This window comes from Protopterus annectens, chromosome 4.part0 (genome assembly GCF_019279795.1).
Source record: "Protopterus annectens isolate FY-2018-M chromosome 4.part0, PAN1.0, whole genome shotgun sequence".
Lineage (NCBI taxonomy): Eukaryota > Metazoa > Chordata > Ceratodontiformes > Protopteridae > Protopterus > Protopterus annectens.
The window spans coordinates 333,982,617-334,000,779 of record NC_056733.1 but is presented as its reverse complement, the minus strand read 5'-3'; the positions used below and the strand labels follow the sequence as shown (position 1 = coordinate 334,000,779).

The following is an 18,163-nucleotide window of genomic DNA, read 5'->3' as shown; positions in this document are numbered from 1 at the left end:
TGACTCAAAGTCATTGGGAATCTCTTACAATGGATCTGCATGTACCAGATATGCATCCCCCTCTGGAAGGATGTCACACAAAGCATAAAAGACCTTTTTTATGAACAGTATTGGGCAGCCACAGTGGTGCAGCAGCGGATAGCGTTGTCACCTCACAGCAAGAGGTTCCCTGGTTCAATGCTTGGCTGGGTTGCCTTCTGTGTGGAGTCTGCATGTCCTCCCTGTGGTCACGTGGGTTTCCTCCGGGTGCTCCGATTTTCTCCCAAAGACATGCTGTAGGTGGATTGGACACTCTAAATTGGCCTTAGGTGTGAGTGTGTGTGTGTGCCTTCTGTGGAAGGTTGGGCACCGGGCTGGCAACTCAACACTGTAAAACTGCACTGCCAATCATGAACAGACAGGTGATCTGCTGTGGTGACCCCTAACTGGGAAAAGCTGAAAGAAGAAGATCAGTGCACCTACTTGATAGGGTTGCTCCTGACTCTCTGTCTGCAGTTCTGGCCTGGGGGGGGGGGGGTAGAAGGGTAGAAAATGGTTCATGCATTTATACTTAACAAGAAAAAATATTTACTGACTTTTCTCTAAATGTCACAGAAATCTTTGCAACTACTTGTACGTTATCTTTACACAAACTATTATAAATAACATTTAAAGAATTCAAATACTGTGTTTGTTGCTATATAAAATTTGTCAGAAGAGTTGACAATTTCCTTTAAACCTCTGACTGATCTAGTTGCTTAGTTTTGCTATGAAAGGGGAGTATTAAGCAATAAAAACAGTGGAAACAATTCCACAGCTTTCTGTCTTTTTCATATCATCTGCTGTGTTCCTGACAGCAGGATTAATTGCTCATCTAAGACTGACAGCAGTACCTGACAGGGTAAACTAAAGAGTTAACTGTGTCTATGATATGGCATGCAGGTGGAGACTACCTTCTCTGCAAAGTATATGAGAAGTTGAGTTTAAAAATAAAAGTAGGTGGGCTTTCCCTTCCAATGCAAGGAAATAAAAGTTTTAAAATCTACAAGCAGGTTTCTGGTACATACATAATGCTGGAGCCATATTGTAGGTAGAAAAGAAACCCAACGATTGTGTTAAACTGTACGAGAGGGTGGAGTGTTCCTTTAATAGCCTAGATCCGCCTGAAATATTTGTTGAAATATTACAAGCTTTAGTAGGAGGATACACTGAAGGCCTTAAATAACAGGAGCACAAAAACACCAGTCACCAGCTCTGTTGAACAGGAAAGTAAAATGGCACTGTATGAAACTCCAGCTAGGCTACTTGATACATTCATAATGAACAATCTCCAACCAGATGAGAGATTCCTCTCTCAAGTGCGGACAGCTGTTAATATTATATGTGACTTTCTGAAAACAAACTGCTTTAAAAACTCGGGAAGCAAAACCAAAGTGATAAAGGTGGTTAAGGTAATTGCATGTATGAGAGTTCTGTGTTCTGGAAGGTTTTTAGAGGTGGTTTTTTTTTTTTTTTTTTTTTTTTTTTTTACTGCTTTGCCAAAATTGTTGTCACTACATGTTTTTCTAACACTAGTATTTTTCTTGTTTCACACAAAATGTTAGGTCACCTCCTATGTGAGTGTGTTGTGTATATGTGGTGGTGGGGTGGAATTCAGCAGTCAATGTTGAAAAGGCTTAGGCATTTAGTTTTTGAATAGATATATGTTTAACAGAAATGTCTGCAAATGTGGATCCCATTGTTCCTCTTATATTTACAGTACTGGTTTATTTGACTAGTCAACTTACGTTTTTATTTATTTGTTGTAATTGTGTGGCTTATTTTGTACATGCTGTTTTCCCTGTGTTTTGTTCTTCCTTTGCTGACAGTTTTTCAGTTCCATCTCTTAACTTCTGTACTGCTATGTTTTACTGGAATCCATGGAGGGAAGTGTTTGAAATTTTTAAGTCTCAGTTTATAGAAACATGAGAGTACTTTTTTCCTGCAGTTTCACACCATTCATAAAATGCCTCCAATGAAGTACCTTTTCAAGGTCTCATGATGTCCACTTTCAACATGCTAGAGTTAAAATGTCAGATGACACAGGTCTCATGTTAGATAACCTATTGCAGACCTGGGATTGCTACAGAATGTTATACCATAGGGTTAGGTTCCTGGCCACCTGCCCACAATGATTATAATGCCTGGTAAGAAAATCTGTCATATAAAACCATCTGTTTCCCCCAGCATATTCCTAATGACTAGTACCCACTAGGCTTAGTCACCTGGGAAGCCATCATACTTTTTTGGGAAAAATCACCGCAGTGTGAGGGTAGGGGAACTGAAAGGATCAATAAATGAGACCATGAGGCATCATCAAAAGTGAGTTCCTATACGACTGATTAAAACCAGGAATTGATAAAGGGGTGGAATGAGATGACTAAGCGAAAAAAGCAAACGTGAATTTCAAGCTTGGAGATGACAGTAACACAGACCTCTCAACTTCTAAGCACATGCAGTCTGGCTAAAGCCAAAAACAATAGGGGATAAAGACCCAAAATCAATGACAAATTATAAATACTGCTGTTATAAACTTAGAAAGTTGCTAGAATAATAGGTTTTGAATTGGCTTTCTAATTCTGAAGGATATGAAGTCTGAAATGCTAATGTTTTTAATTATTTAGTGACTTCAGTCCTCAATGATTTGTTAGCAAACCACCCATTTTATGAGGATTAGACTAAAATATAGGGCAAAAATCTGAAAATTCAGCAGAAATCTGGCAGTGGAAAGGTATGCAGTGACAATACACTGAGTGTGTGCCATGTACAAGTAAGTTTAAGTTTACAATAATAGAATCTTTAGTGTTAATTGTGATACACTGCCAGACAGCATCAGTGGCTGAAACTGTTATTGATTACAGCAGTCCTCTAGGGACCTTCAATTAACATTTGGCAATTACTTTTTTCCCTAATAGACTGCGGTGGTGGTGCTGCAGTAGCGTTGTCGCCTGGTGGTGCTGCGGTAGCATTGTCGCCTCACAGCAAGACGTTGTCCTTTTCAGTTCTCAGCTAGAGCATCTTCTGTGTGGAGACATGCGTGAATGGGCGTTCCTTTGTTGAAGGTTGTGCATCAGGGCTGGCAACTTGGCACGTAAAAATCTACTGCCAATCGTTAGCGGGCCGGAGTTCCGCTGTGGGGACCCCTAACCTGGGAAAAGCCGAAAGACGCAACAGCAAGCATAGCACTGCATATAATTATCAACTGATAAAATCAAAATACAGGAAAACTAAGTTATACTTATTTTCCCCCAAACTAGTCTGAATGTCTATAGAAAGTAGAGTTTCTCAGCCATGCCCATAGGTCCAGAAGTTATTTAAGTGTAAATAATACTTACAACATGGTAAGATGTTCTAACATGAATACACTGCAAGCTAGTTGCATCTAACTGTATTCTTCTGTGTATGTTTACATTTGACGGCACAATTTGAGTTGTGCCTGCAGTTTGTTTTTTTCTCCTCGTGTATCCAGTGGTAATAATACTATATAACTGTTCACGCACACACACACGCATACACACACGCACACATATAGCTCTGAACTTCTTAGAGCAAGAAATCTGGTGAAAGACATAAATAATGAAGGGACAAAGGCCCAAAAATAGGGACAATTTTTAAATATTGCTTTTACAAACTTAGAAAGTTGATAGAATAACAGGTTGTGGATTAGAATTAATTTTCTGAAGGGTATGAAGTTTGAATCTCAAATCTGTCATTATTTTCTGAACTTCATACCTCAATGACATGGCAATGATTTGCCAGAAAACCACAATTTTATGAGTAACAGGCTGAAAATATGAGGCAAAAACCTGGACATTTGGCAAAAATCTGTACAGTTGACAGGTAAACACACACAGACGCACACTATCCTTGTCATGCATAAATACTAACAGACAGGATATAACTTGTCAAAATGAATGCGCGCAGTGAGGGCATCTATAAAGTGAGAGGTAGGATGTAAGGTTTACAGAATAGAATAAAATAGAACAGAAGAGAATAGAATAGAGTAGGGTATACTAAACTTCACACTGGAAAATGATTGGACAGGAACAAGATCACTGCTGTAAATTTTCATTACTTTTCTCTCTGAGCCTTTCCCATATAGACTAGATAAAAAAAATTATATATCATTGCTCAAACGAGGGCTTACACTCTAGTTGGGTTTTGACAAAATGTGTTTACCAGTCCCTTCATAAACTGATATTGTTATTATTGTTTCTATATGCTTACAATAATTTGTTGTTGTTGTTGTGTCTTTTGGCTTTTCCTGTTGCAAAGTTTAAAACATAGGAATGGCATTGTTTATGCAGATTATTTCCAGCTACATCAGTTAGTTTAAAGGCAAAAACATGCAAGGGATTATATGTCATTTTGTATGCTCAGTATTTGCCCAATGAGAGTAAGAGAACACCTCTGGCCAAAAGCCCGATACCACACTGAGTATGCACCACAGTGTATCTAAGGATTTTTCTGTATGCTGACTAATCAGGGTGTATGTAATTAGCAACATATCTGAAAATGAAACAGAGGCAGCTCAGATCAGGAGAAATGAAACTGTACAAAACCCAAGTGCAACACATATTTGATTGTTTATACGGAAGTAACTCCAGTTAAACAAGAATTTCCGTGTCACTTAAACATTACTACCTATATTACTCACACAAACTGAGAAAAAGCTGTTTTATGAATACAGATTACAAAAACGAATCTAGATTACAAAAACGGAAATAACCAATTTGCTGTATATTAAAACATTGCTGATGACTATGGAAGAATTAGAGAAATATACAAGCAGTATTTGTTTATCTATTATATTCATTAAATGTGTAGTCTCACTGAACTAGAGTCCTTTTTAAGTAGTAATTCTAGAAAGTAATGTCTCTCCCAAGACAAAAAGTAAATAAGCAGTAACATCAGAAAGGTACAAAGCAGGAAAAAAAATGCATGACTTGTACAGTACCATACAGTATTCTGCTCTAATTCAAGTAGTGAAAAGAGATAAAAGATAAGAGATGAAATATATCAGTCTTTAGAAACCTGTGTAAGTTAAGCAATGACGGGGAGCCATAGCTCATGGACTAAATAGAGATACATCTGCTGTGGTGTAGTGGGTGGACACACAAAGTATGGGGGGAGTTTCTGATATCTTGAAGGACGATCCATAGTTGCAGCATAGAGATAGTGTGTGCCCTATCTGCACCTCCTTGGAGAGGTAACAGTGATCAAAAAATCTTGGAAGTTTGCAGCAAGAGTAGTACAGAGAATTTAAGACTTTGTCAAGAGCTAGTGAAAACCAGGCTGTTTAATAAGATTGGGGAGAAGTGAAAGAAGAGGGCAAATGTCAGGACATGCAAAAAGGTGACTGGGAGAGAGGTGAAGCAGAGACAATTTAAAGAAGTAAGCAGAAGGGCAGCAGAGGTGATGAGGGCATCAAAAGTGCACATTCAGAGGGAGTTATTAGAATGGGTCAATGTGGAGAATGACTTGCTTAAGTGTATGGAAGAAAAAAGACCAGTGAAGTCAGGGAAAAACAGAGGTAATAAATGAATATTTTGTTTCTAGCTTTATGAAAGAAAGCAGTAGGAGGTTATGTTTGGGAGCAGATATGGCAGAGAGTGGTGAGAGCACTTAAAAATCAGCAGGATAGAGAGGGAGTAGGCCGTGTAGGAACAAGTTTTTTTAATGGAGGATAAAGCATAGGACCTGATGGACTGCTTCACGTGGTCCTCAGGAACCTTGCCAGTGATCTGACTCATCCCTTAATAGAAGATTCTAGTAGAGCAATGAAGAAAGGAAAAATGAAAATAGAAAAGATGGAAAGAAGAGCAATGGGGGAGAATGAGTTGAAAGGAGGTAGAAAAAGAGCATCTCAGAAAAAAATAAACCAATTAAGTAACTGGAAAGAAGCTGAAGATGAAAATGTAGAAATATAGAGAGAATCAAGAGGATCGAGAACTAAAAAGTGGTATCTTAGTCAAATACATTTAATGGATAGCACCTCAGGGAAGATGGTTGTGGGAGAAGTCATTGTAGAAGGTATAACCTATCATCTGCAGCAACTAACTGCACTACCACCAAAAGATGTAATAAATAAAAGGAAAAGCAAAGTGAAAGCAATTATTTGAATGCAAAGGGCCAAATATGAGGTAATATTAATTGTGAGGTGCTATTCCATATATTTTAATTTAGATTAATTTTATGGAACTGTTATGTTTTTGAAAATTGAATCGACTTGGTAGGAGGAGAGCTTGAAATGGGGCTGGATGTAAGGGAAATGGAGAAGCTTGAGAAGATCAGTGCTAAAATAATAACTATGTAGGGATGTTCACTTCATGTAGGCACTTCCACGGTGTTTATTTACATTGGATGTCAACAGTGAGTGATGACATCAGTAGGTGTTATGTTACACTTAAGAGATGTGTACATGTAGGTCTGTGAAGGGCAACAGTGCATGTAAGCAGTGCACACTTCACAAGTTCTTTCTCATCCTTTAATGTTTTATTAAAATGTGTCATTTCTGTTTTAATCACACCTTTGTTTTTTTATATCTCTGTGTCTATTCAATGCTTGCATAGCGCACCCATGGTAAGTGGATAAAAAATGTGTGCTTGTCATGTGACTATTCCTGTGGCAGCATGTGTATTTGTAAGGCTAGAGTATACATGGTCTTAGGTGGAAATACAGGTGTGCAGTCTTTCCTTCACTTTTTGCTCTTCATGTTTGCATGGTATCTCAGTAACTGAGTAGTAACCATTGTATTATTTATTTACTTTTTTTTGCACAAAGGTGTATGAAGGTGCACAGGCTTGCATGGAGGTGCATATAGTGCACTAATGAGCAATCAGCAGATGTTTCATTGAAGCTATTTAGAGCACAAGCGGGTGAATTGCAGTTTAATGAACCAAATCTACATGGTTCTATAAAACATCCATGTGGCATCCTTTCTGCTTTTTCCTGAATACTTTAATACCATTGGAGTAGACGCATGGAAATTTTAACTGGACACAATGCTAGGCTGCTGTAACGTTGATTCATATGTATTTGATACAGGCTGACAGTGCTGCTGGTGCTGCTGACAATAGGCCTACTCCAAGAAGGAGTGTTTAGGCCCAGGGTAGCATTTCAGACACTACATGACCCCAAGATTGTAGAGCACTACAGGGTGGACAGGGCTACATTACAAGAACTCTGAGCTTTGCTGCCTCAGCTCAGAGCCAGAGTCAACCAAAGGGAATGCATCCTGCTGGAAATTAAGGTGCATGTAACCCTTAGAATATTAGCTACAGATACTTTTCAAAGACTACCTGGGTTCATGATGGATGTGACATAGGCATCAGCATCCAGTATCCTCCACCAATTCCTGGATGCTATGCTCGTACATACCAGTAAGTACATATGTTTTCCCCATAGTTCTAAGAAGAAGGCTAGCAATATTTAACAGTTCTGTGTAGTGCACTACCATGAAGTACTGGGTGCCCTAGATTGCACTCATGTACACATCAAGGCACCACCTGGTGAGCAGGGTAGAATCTATATGAACCACAAAGGATACCACTCCAACTGCCAAGTCATGTGTAATGCCCATAGAATCATTTTTAATGTGTGTGCTGGCAACCCTGACAGTTATCATGATTCCCATATCTGACATACATCTGTACCAGATGTTTGCTAGGAGGGACATCTCACAGGAACATTTACTGGGGGGTGCTGACTATGCACTGGAACCATGGTTGATGATACATATCAGAAGTGCACACACACCCACTGAAGAAACCAGAAACTTCATAGAGCTTGTGTTTGGGCTGCCAAAGTCACAGTTCTGGTGCCTAGATACATCAGACAGAGCCCTACAGTATAATCCATGTACATGTACACTAGTGTTAACAGTATGTGCTGTGTTACACAATCTGATCTTCCGGAAACAGCTGCAGCGTTACACAATCTGATCTTCCGGAAACAGCTGCAGCAAGATCAGCAAGGGGAAGGGCACACATCCTCCCACCAAGACCTAAGTCACAACAGCCACGGTCAGAGGAGGACTCAAAGGGGGGCCACCAGCTGCTGTGGGTTCAAGCAGATGTAAGTGTGCCCGTATGCTCTTGCTTTGGCTAAGAGACAATACATAGCACATTCACTGACCACATAGGTGCCTAATACCTTTCTCCTACTCTCATATATGTAGTAAAATTGATGCCAGGGAACTTTCACAGCCTTTAACTCCCAATGTATTGGCTCTGTACTACTTGCATCAGACAGAGTCAGCCCTTAAGTAAAACTGTGTCAGCTGCAGCATTTGCAAAGTAAGTCCTGCAAGTAGAGTGTATTCTTTAGTAATAGTATGACATATCCTTATATTTTGTAGGTTGGTACAGTAATCAAGTAAATAGTGCCTGGGATTTGTACAAAAATTAATTTAACATGTGACAGCAGAGACTTCTTTACTGTACTCATATGTGTCCATTAGTAAATAGTAGGCCTCAGGCAAAAAATATTCACACAGGCATACCTCTGTTGCGCACTGCATGGCCTCAATTTAGCAACATACCTTTGTACTGGTAAATCAGTAAAGAGCGAATTTACAAAGTAATGAGACACATTGCAGCTGGTGTCTTCACAACCTTTCCCAAGATCAAATGGGCAGGATGCAGGACAAGGATAGTAACAAGAGTGTCATATCCTTTTTTTTTTTTTCCATAGTAGTAACAGCTTTGCTCACCCAAAAAAAAAACAGGCTATGCTTGTCTGTGACATCATAGTACATGAGCTTTGTCCCCTCCCCCAAAAGAGCACTGTAGTCTTGCTTGTGCCATAACAGTACCTGAGCTTTGTCCCCTCCCTCCCAAAAAGCACTGTACTCTTGTTGGTGCCATAAAGATAGCTCAGCTATGGTCCCCTCAAAAGAACAATATATGGCTGTTTGTGCCTTCGAACCTGGCCTTTACTTGCTGGCAAATGCATATCACAAAACTCCCATTTAATAACCACACACATTTAATGGCCAGTTATATGGAATGGCTTACACACTACACATCGCACAGTACTAGTCAGATAACTGACGAAGTACAAAGAAACACAGACATAAAAGACATAGCCATACCTTTGCAAGCATAGTCATAACAGATTGTATGATTACTAAGTGCACTATGCCAAAATATAAGAAAGAGGATTACAAATCACAGCTAATGGTTTGATAGCACTTTACATCATGATGCAGTTGGTTGTGTAAAGAATGACTTCAGTTCTTTGCTGTAAGCTGTTTGTGTGGCAAAGAGGACTAAGGCATCCATGCTGTATTCTGCAGCCAGATTGTTATGAGTTAAAATCCTGAATTCTGTAGAGCTATCTGATGTGTACTATCATTGTCTAATGTGTATGGTATACATTGCTCTTAGTCATTACACATGTCTCCATTTTCAGTTTTTTATTTCCTATTTTCATTCTTGTTTTCCAACTTTTTTTTCCAGTGTTTTTGCAAAGAAACGTGTAACACAAACATAAATAACTTCAGGTTTGGCTATGCTTATGTCACTTGCGCGAAGTGTGGCATTGCAGAAACTGGGCCATCTAGGAAACAAGACAGCCATACATAGAAACCGGATACATTTAATAATGCTCATGGCCATTGGGAAAACCCGGCCTGGAGTACAAATGGTACTGGATTCTACTACTAGCAGGTATATGTTAAATAATGCTAACTGTCAGATGTTAGCAATATGGCTCGCATTTGCGCACTGTGTACTTATGTGTGAAGTGTGGCATTGCAGAAACTGGGCCATCTAGGAAACAAGACAGCCATACATAGAAACTGGATATATTCAATATGTTAGATAATGCTAACTGTCAGATTTTCGCAATATTGCTCGCATTTGCGCACTGTGTACTTATGCGCCAATAGGTAGATGTATCATGTGTATATATTTAGTTATCCATCGCGTAAATCCATTGCTCAATACTCTGTGTATGTATATGTGTATATAATTAATAAATATATATATATATATATATATATATATATATATATATATATATATATATATATGTATATATATATGTGTGTGTGTGTATGTGTATAATGCTTTCTTATTGGTGTTTATAGTAATTCCCTTAATATGACATAAAACTACATGTGGAAGCATTGCAGACTAAGGTCCCGATATAAATACATGTCAGATATTTGCAATACATCCCTGTGTTGGCACCCCCAACCAAGCAGTACCGTCCTGGGATGTCAATATTTGTTCAACACATATATCTACCACACCAGAAAATGTAATATAAACTGATGTGTGCTCCTTCATGGACAGGTCCATTTGTTGGTGCTCACAACCCTGCTCTGCGAAACTCAAACATCCAGCTATGCACAATAAGGATACTTGTGTTGTTACACATCTAGGCTTCTAAACCGCCTACTGTTATTAGTCTAGTAGCCTCATATTACCATATGAAGCTATGTGCTTATGCAGGCCTAAACATACTTGGAGTGACATGGGAAGAGACACCTGCACCAGGTGGAGGAGGGACAGTAACCCTCCTCCAAACATCACTATTAACCCACTTGCATGGCACCTCATCAACACTTTGACTATGGCCAGATTCAACAGGCAATGAAGTCACAGTAGCCACACTAGCCTGATCACTGTCCTCCTCCATCTGTTCAATACCCGTGGGCTCAGTGTACTGGGTATGCATGGGTCTGCTACCTGTGACGAGGGAAAATGAAGGGGGTGGCTGGATGTCGACCTCTGTGTCAGTTTCGACCTCTGCCCACCAACTGTGCTTCAGTGTGGCCACCATCATCATAAGTGTCTGCTGAGACACTGACATCAGGTGGCACAGGGCCCACACTACAACTGTCATAATCACCTGCGATTAAAAGGAAGGAACACAGGAATACACAAATACCTGCACTACTATGGTGCAATATATGCTAAACAACTATCAGTTCTGCCACTATTATAGACAGTACAGCAATACACACAACAGGCCAATAATGACACATTATGATCTAGCTTGAAATTGATCTGCAGTGCAGACATAAATTTATTTTGCTTACCATCTGCAGGAGCCAGGTGTTACTGGATTCCTTAACTCTTCTATATCTGCATTAACTGTACTGTCCACAAGAATGTGGCTGACAGCTCCAAAGTAATCTTATAACTGTAGCAATCTGCAAAACTCCACCCTTTATGACATGTGACACAGAAGTAACATTTATGTCAATTGTATTATTATCCAACATTATTCAACAGTCATCTAACAAATCCTACCTGGAAGGTCCTCTTGGGACTCCTAAGGAGATGCGTCCACATCGAAGACATAACTGCGGTTCACTCTTCTGTGAGCTCTCATGATGGAGGTTATTCACCAAGAACTCTTCAATGGTGATAAGAGGTGGTTCTGTAGCAGGCCCTCCCACAGTTACCCTTTGGTCTTGGGAAACTCAAGCTGCAAGACTCCATGCACTGGTGATCGTGTCAGTGGCTTGATGGCACACCTGCTCATACATTCGGTTGTGGCCGGTCACAGAATTAATGTCTTCTACAACCTGCTGCCATAATAGTAGCCTATATGCCATAGTGAGCTGATTCCTACCCAACAGGAATGCCTCATGTTGGCAGAGACCATTGATAATGATGTTGTTCTCCACATCGCTGAATGGGGATCTCTGTCTCATTGACATTATTTGTGTCCTAATGGTGATACTACACAAGTGTCACATAACTGCAAATTAACTTTTTGTATATAAAACAGTAAAGGTAGCCAGTCAGTATTACCCACTTCAAAAACAGTCTACAGTTTCCAAATACTAACATCAAGCAGGATGCAAAACATGGTGAGTAGCAAGTGCAACAAATCCTGGTTTGTGCCATAGCAGTACCTAAACTGTGCTGCCCCCCCCTCCCCAATAGAGCAGTCTATTGTAGTGTGTAATATATAAATAACTGTTCTCTGCTCTCCCACCAACAAAAGAACTGGCAAAAGAACCATATTGCTACTAAAACATCTTTGTAATGCTGAGAGTGCTTTAAAATGATCTGCCCCTGAAACATTTGCACACATTTATCACACAGCATTCTGTTTTCATGTATTGTCCATCATGTGTACCTCTGAAATGGCTTGACACACAAGGCCACACCATCAAAACCTTTCTAACTAATGCACACAGTGAAGTGTAAAACCCATGTCTTCACATAATACATAAACATATTCCAACATATGCAGTATGTAGGTAACAAAATGGTAGCATACCTGCTGGAGTTCAATAATCCTCTGCAAAGGTATCTTGTCAAGAAATACACTTCTGTGAAGTCCTGCAAACATGTAGCAAGTGTCCTCCACATCAGTTTGGCTAGCTACACATTTGCCTTTTTATAAGACAGTAGATTAATGGATTGCATCTGTCTAGGCCTGTGTTTCAGAGATGCTAACTACACCATAAGCAGCTGAATTGCATGCTAATCAACCAGTCTGATGAAGCTATTTAACAAGTTATAAAGCATCCATGTAGACTTCATGCTGGTTTCTCCAACAGATTTCAAACATTGTGGAGTATAGACACAAAGTCTACACAGACAAAATGTTATGACCTGCTACTGCTTTCATCCATATGTATCTGCAGGCAGTACTGCTGTTGCTGCTGGCAATAGACCTAGGCCGAAATGGAGAAGTGTTTGCAGGCCACATTTAACTTTTCACAACATGCACAACATGGACATTGTAGAGGACTACAGGGTGGACAGGGGCACACCACAGGAACTCTGTGACCTCTGCCAGGCTCAAATCAGACACGGTCATTACCTACCTATGTATTATGTGTGCACCGCTTGCATCACAGTCAGCCCTGAAATAACACTCTGACAACTGCTGCATTTACAAAGTAAGACATGCGCATGTGCTGTAATGTATACTAATATTATGGCAAGTCCTTTGTATTTCATCACTTGCTACAGTAAGCAGGTGGAAGTTGGGAGATTTATACACAAAGTAATGTAACATGGACATTAGAGTCATTTGACTAGTAGCTCTCAAGCAGTACAGATTCACACAATCATACCTCTTCAAAGTACTGATGTTCACTGCATGGCCTTAGTTTAGCACCATACATTTATAATGGGAAATCATTAAAGAGAAAATTTAGAAAGTAATGTAACACATTGCAATTTCTGACTTCACAGCCCTCATAAGATCCAAAAGGCAAGATGCAAAACAAGGAGAGTAACAAGAGGAAGATATCCTTGTTGGTGCCATAACATGAGCTGAGTGTCCCCCTCCCCCCCTAAAGAACTGTGTACCTTTGCATGTACCATTACAGGAACTCACCTTTGCTCCTGTCACCAAAAGGAACAGCCTATGCTTGTTTTAGCCATGCAAACTGCCCTTCATTTGCTGAAAACTGCATATCATAGTATTCTCAATTGATATCCAAACGCATTTTCAGGTAAATGATATATAGTGGCTACATGCTGCATGTCTCTGAGTACTGGTCAGATACCTTTCTTTGTTTCTTGGTTCTTCATCAGGTAAGACAGGGCTGTATCTTTGCAAACAGTAATTATAACAGGTTACATGTTTGCTAAGTGCAATACACCCTAATATATTAAATATAATAAATGCAGAGATAATAGTTTATTCCTTGGTATGAGTGTACATTCATTTGCACTTGGTTGTCTGAGGAATGACTTCATTTCTTTGCTGAAAAACTGTTTGTATGGCAATGATGGATAAGGCACCCATCTTGTTGTGTGAAGTTGCATTGTAGTGAGAGTTAAATTCCAGTGTGATGTAGACAGATCTCATGTGTAGTAACATTTTCTACCATGTATGTTATACATTGATTGTCCACAACTGAATTCTCTTTTTTATTTTTCCTTTTCATTTTGTGGGCCACTGTTTGTGTAATGCATGGCATAGCAAACATGGGTTTTGATATGCTCATCTTGTTTGCACATAGAACGGAAGTGCACAGACTGGACAAGTGGACTACCCAGATAGCAGACAGAACCCACACAGCCACAAATGGAAACCGGATACATTCTATTAATACTACTATGCAGCGTGCAAACCAGATAAGTCCCATTGCACTGATGTTAACAGTGAGAACCTACAATTAATACTAAGCTAGAGAATGTCTTATAACTTATCCTGTGGCAGCAGTCATGTGTGGGTCTGGAGTCCAGATTGTCATGGGCCTTAGTACAGGGTGTGCAAACTTTGTTTTACTGTTGGGACATTGCAGCTTATAGCAATGAAGTGCAACATACACAATTATTTCCCACACAGCCACAAATGGAAACCGGATACATTCTATTAATACTACTATGCAGCGTGCAAACCAGATAAGTCCCATTGCACTGATGTTAACAGTGAGAACCTACAATTAATACTAAGCTAGAGAATGTCTTATAACTTATCCTGTGGCAGCAGTCATGTGTGGGTCTGGAGTCCAGATTGTCATGGGCCTTAGTACAGGGTGTGCAAACTTTGTTTTACTGTTGGGACATTGCAGCTTATAGCAATGAAGTGCAACATACACAATTATTTTCTCAACCTTCTTGTGGCAACAGGTGTAAGTGTAGAACTACCATGCACATGTGCCAGGGTTCAAATACAGCATATTACATACACTTTTAATATTCTTCCACTTCACCTATAGTCACTGTGACTTGCAACACTTACCTAGTATAGCTGATATTAATATTTGTATATCTGAGGGCTGACATTAATATTGTGTCCATTATGTACTTGTATATTTCTCTATGTATTGTTCAATTATTATCAAAAGTATGAGTGTGGGTATACTGTGTACTGTATATATCTGCTATCTGAACTGGCAAGGCCTTCCCATTTGACTAACACAGTTACAGAAGTGTCTGTATATTAAATAAACTTGAAATGGCATTGCTTACCATACTTGTGCAATGTTTACCATCTCGCAAACATGCTGGCCATGTTTGCGCAATGCTAAGCGATTTGCAACATTTTCAAATTTTGTAAAACTAAAAAGTGCTTCCTCTCAGTAAGTGAAGTACCTGCAATTGGCTGGAAAACTTCATTCTGTGTTGCTCTTGGCTACTGGTATTGCCCCACACTGGTGAGCAATGTAGAAATCACTACAGATACCTCTGAATGAGGAAGAGGGATACCCACAACCATCGGATCGAGGAATGTAGGACTGGTAGCACCACACAGATGTCTAAAGTATCACTTAGAGACTGCTTGTATGAGTTAAATGCTGTATATAGTCAGGATTGTTATTCATAATGGCATTCTGTTCTGGTTTTTCTGCTGCTGCTGCAGACCAGGTACTGAATGCCCAAACCTATGCTACTAGATTGACACAGATACAAGAAGCATGTGGCATGAATGCATCCAAACAGTACTGTTACTGGTTTATTATACAGTTGTATCAAATTGAGTATGCATCTCTCAAACATATCTCTCAGATGTACAGATATCTGCAGAATGTTTAGATTTTTCCTCTTATTTTAGGTCTGTTTCTCATAAAATTGTAGTTTTCTGCTAAATCGTCGAGGGTTGAAGTCAGAAAATAATGACAGACATTTGAGTTTAAGATTTCATACCCTTCAGAAGATTCATGCTAATAAGAAATGGTTTCTGTTCGTTTGTTCATAGGTTCATAGGTTGGTATTAGGCTATCGGCCCTAGGGCCTATGCAAGCCTAGCCATAACAATTCCCTGGATATTTCTTCCCACAATATTTACTTCTCCAGCCCCCTATCTAGCAGGGCGACTGACATGATTCCTGGGGTGAATTTCCTATCTCTCATCCAATCATCAAGGTTCCTTTTGAAGAGGGCCAATGAGGTGCTCTGCTTGATATGTATGGGCAGTCTATTCCAGAGTATGGGGAGTCTCTGGGTCAGGAACCTATCCCTCCAGCATGTTTTGTTCATTGTGATGACTAGGTTTAGATCCCTGGAGTGTGTGACTCTGAGAGATTGGGATTTCTTTAAGTGGAGCATGTCCAACAGCTCAGGGTTCGACATGGCCTTGTATGTTGAGCAGTGATCGCCTATGAGTAGACGATATGCCACAGAGTATAGCTGGAGTTTTTTTAGATGGTCAGTATATGGCATCTGCTTTAGGCCTGTGATTCTTTTAGTGAGGTATGTTTGTGGCCTTTCAAGCTGTTGCAGATGTCTTGTGAGGTACATACCAAACTGGGCATTATACGCTTGGGTCTAATGAGGGATGAGTACAGTGGGACAATGACCTCCTTTTTTTCTGGATGAAAAGCCCTTAGTGATGAGGTGTGCCACATAGAAGGATTTCCTGACTGTTGTGGCAATGTGGTTATAGAAAGTGAGACCACTGCCCACCTGTGTCCCTAAGTCTCTCATCACACTTTCGATGTTTAGTGTCCTGCCACCTATGTGGTAATTCATGGGTGCATGTTTTTTTCCAAAGGGGATAACTATACATTTCTTGGAATTAAGCTTGAGCCCATGGCTCTGGCACCAGTCATCTGTTTCTGTAAGACCCTTTTGTAGAATATCCACATCATTTGGGGATTCAATAATGGCTCCCAGTTTGCAGTCATTTGCAAACTTTGTTAGCCAGAGTCCCTTAGTGTTGGCCTGTACTTCAGAGAAGTAGATGCCAAATGGTCCCAGGACTGAACCCTGAGGGACTCCACTTGTCACTTGTCTGGAGCTGGATTTGGAGTTGGCGACATTTACTGTCTGGGTTCTGTCAGTAAGCCAGTTAGCAACCCATCGAGTGATGTAGGGATTTATTCCCAGCTTAGTAAGTTTATCTATGATTCCAGAGTAGGGGATGGTGTCAAAAGGCCTTGGCGAGGTCCAGATAGGCTGTGTGGACTGCCTTACCCTCATCCACAGCTCTGGAGACTGATTCGAAGAAGTCAATCAGATTCAGGAGACAGGATCGGCCCTTCACAAACCCAAACTGGGTGGGGTCCAGTGTTTGAAGGTTGCCAATGTCTTTGTTTATAAGTTCCATGATAATGCGTTCCATGCCCTTGCAAATCAGGCATGTCAGACTGATGGGACGGTAGTTCATGGGATCCAAGGTGGATCCTCCCTTGTGGAACGGGATAACTGTAGCTGTGTGCCACTCAGTGGGCACGAAGCCTGAGGTGAGGCTATGATTAAACATGACACTTAGGTGAGGTGCCAGTTCATTTTGTAGTTTATGTAGTACACAGCCTGGGATGTCATCTGGTCCCATGGATGCTGTATTCTTAGCTTTGGAGAGTGTGGTTTCTACCTGTGTGGCCGTGATTATCGGAATTTGGCAGTCTTTTGGTATTGAGATGGGCCCTTTAGGGGGTGAGAGTGGGGTGAAGTTGGCACTAAATCGATCTGCCAGGATGTTGGCAATATCCTTGGGATCAGTATATTTAATGCCATTCTGTTGTAACTCAGAGCAGATCTGAGCATTGCCATTTAGATTCTTGACATAACTATAGAATGCCTTGTGGTTGTCTTTGGAATCTTTGGCAATTTTATTTTCGTAACTAGCTTTTGAGGATTTTATGAGGAATCTCAGCTTCTTACTGAGGCTGGTGAGGGAGTTTTTTGCATCCTGGGATTTTCCTCTTTTTTGCAACAGTTTCTTCCTTCTGTTGTATAGTTTGTTTATAGCAGGGGACCACCAGATTGGCTTCCTTTTTTTGGAGAAGAGCACCTTGGTTCTATTTGGGATGGCACGATTCATGCACGAGTGGATGTGCTCGTACAGTGCCTTAGTGTAGGATTCTGCAGTCGAACTTCCAGATCCCGTCTGCATGGGTCTTGTGAAGTTTGTCACTTCTGACTTCAGTAGCTTGAAGTTGGCTTTGGAGAAGTTTTTTAAGGAGGTTTCCTCACTGGGGGTGGGGTGGGGTGGGAGTGGGATGTGGATGTCAAGGGTGATTTGCTTATGGTCAGACCTGACCAATGAGGGGGGTGACCACTGGTGTGGAGCATCTATCTCCCATGTTGGTAATGACCAGGTCTAGGATATTGGAGCCCCTGGTGGGACAATGGATTAGTTGATCCAGGGCGTTGGAATTTATGAACTCCAAGAACCATTGGGAAAAGGAATTGGTACCTGAGTAGTTTTCCCAATTAATGGCAGGATAGTTGAAATCACCCAGTATTAGGGTGTTTGGTTGTATCTTAAT

At 40.4% G+C, this 18,163-nt stretch overlaps 1 protein-coding gene across 1 annotated transcript in view; it reads left to right on the top strand.

Annotated features, from left to right (window-relative positions):
- The first annotated feature begins 1,065 nt into the window (after window positions 1-1,065).
- LOC122799328 (2'-5'-oligoadenylate synthase 3-like) overlaps window positions 1,066-18,163 on the top strand; it is a 63,884-nt gene continuing 46,786 nt past the window's right edge. The window contains exon 1 of the mRNA XM_044068307.1: window positions 1,066-1,430. Coding sequence (XP_043924242.1) covers window positions 1,254-1,430 — 177 coding nt within the window. The 5' untranslated portion in view covers window positions 1,066-1,253. The remainder of the gene's footprint in view (window positions 1,431-18,163) is intronic.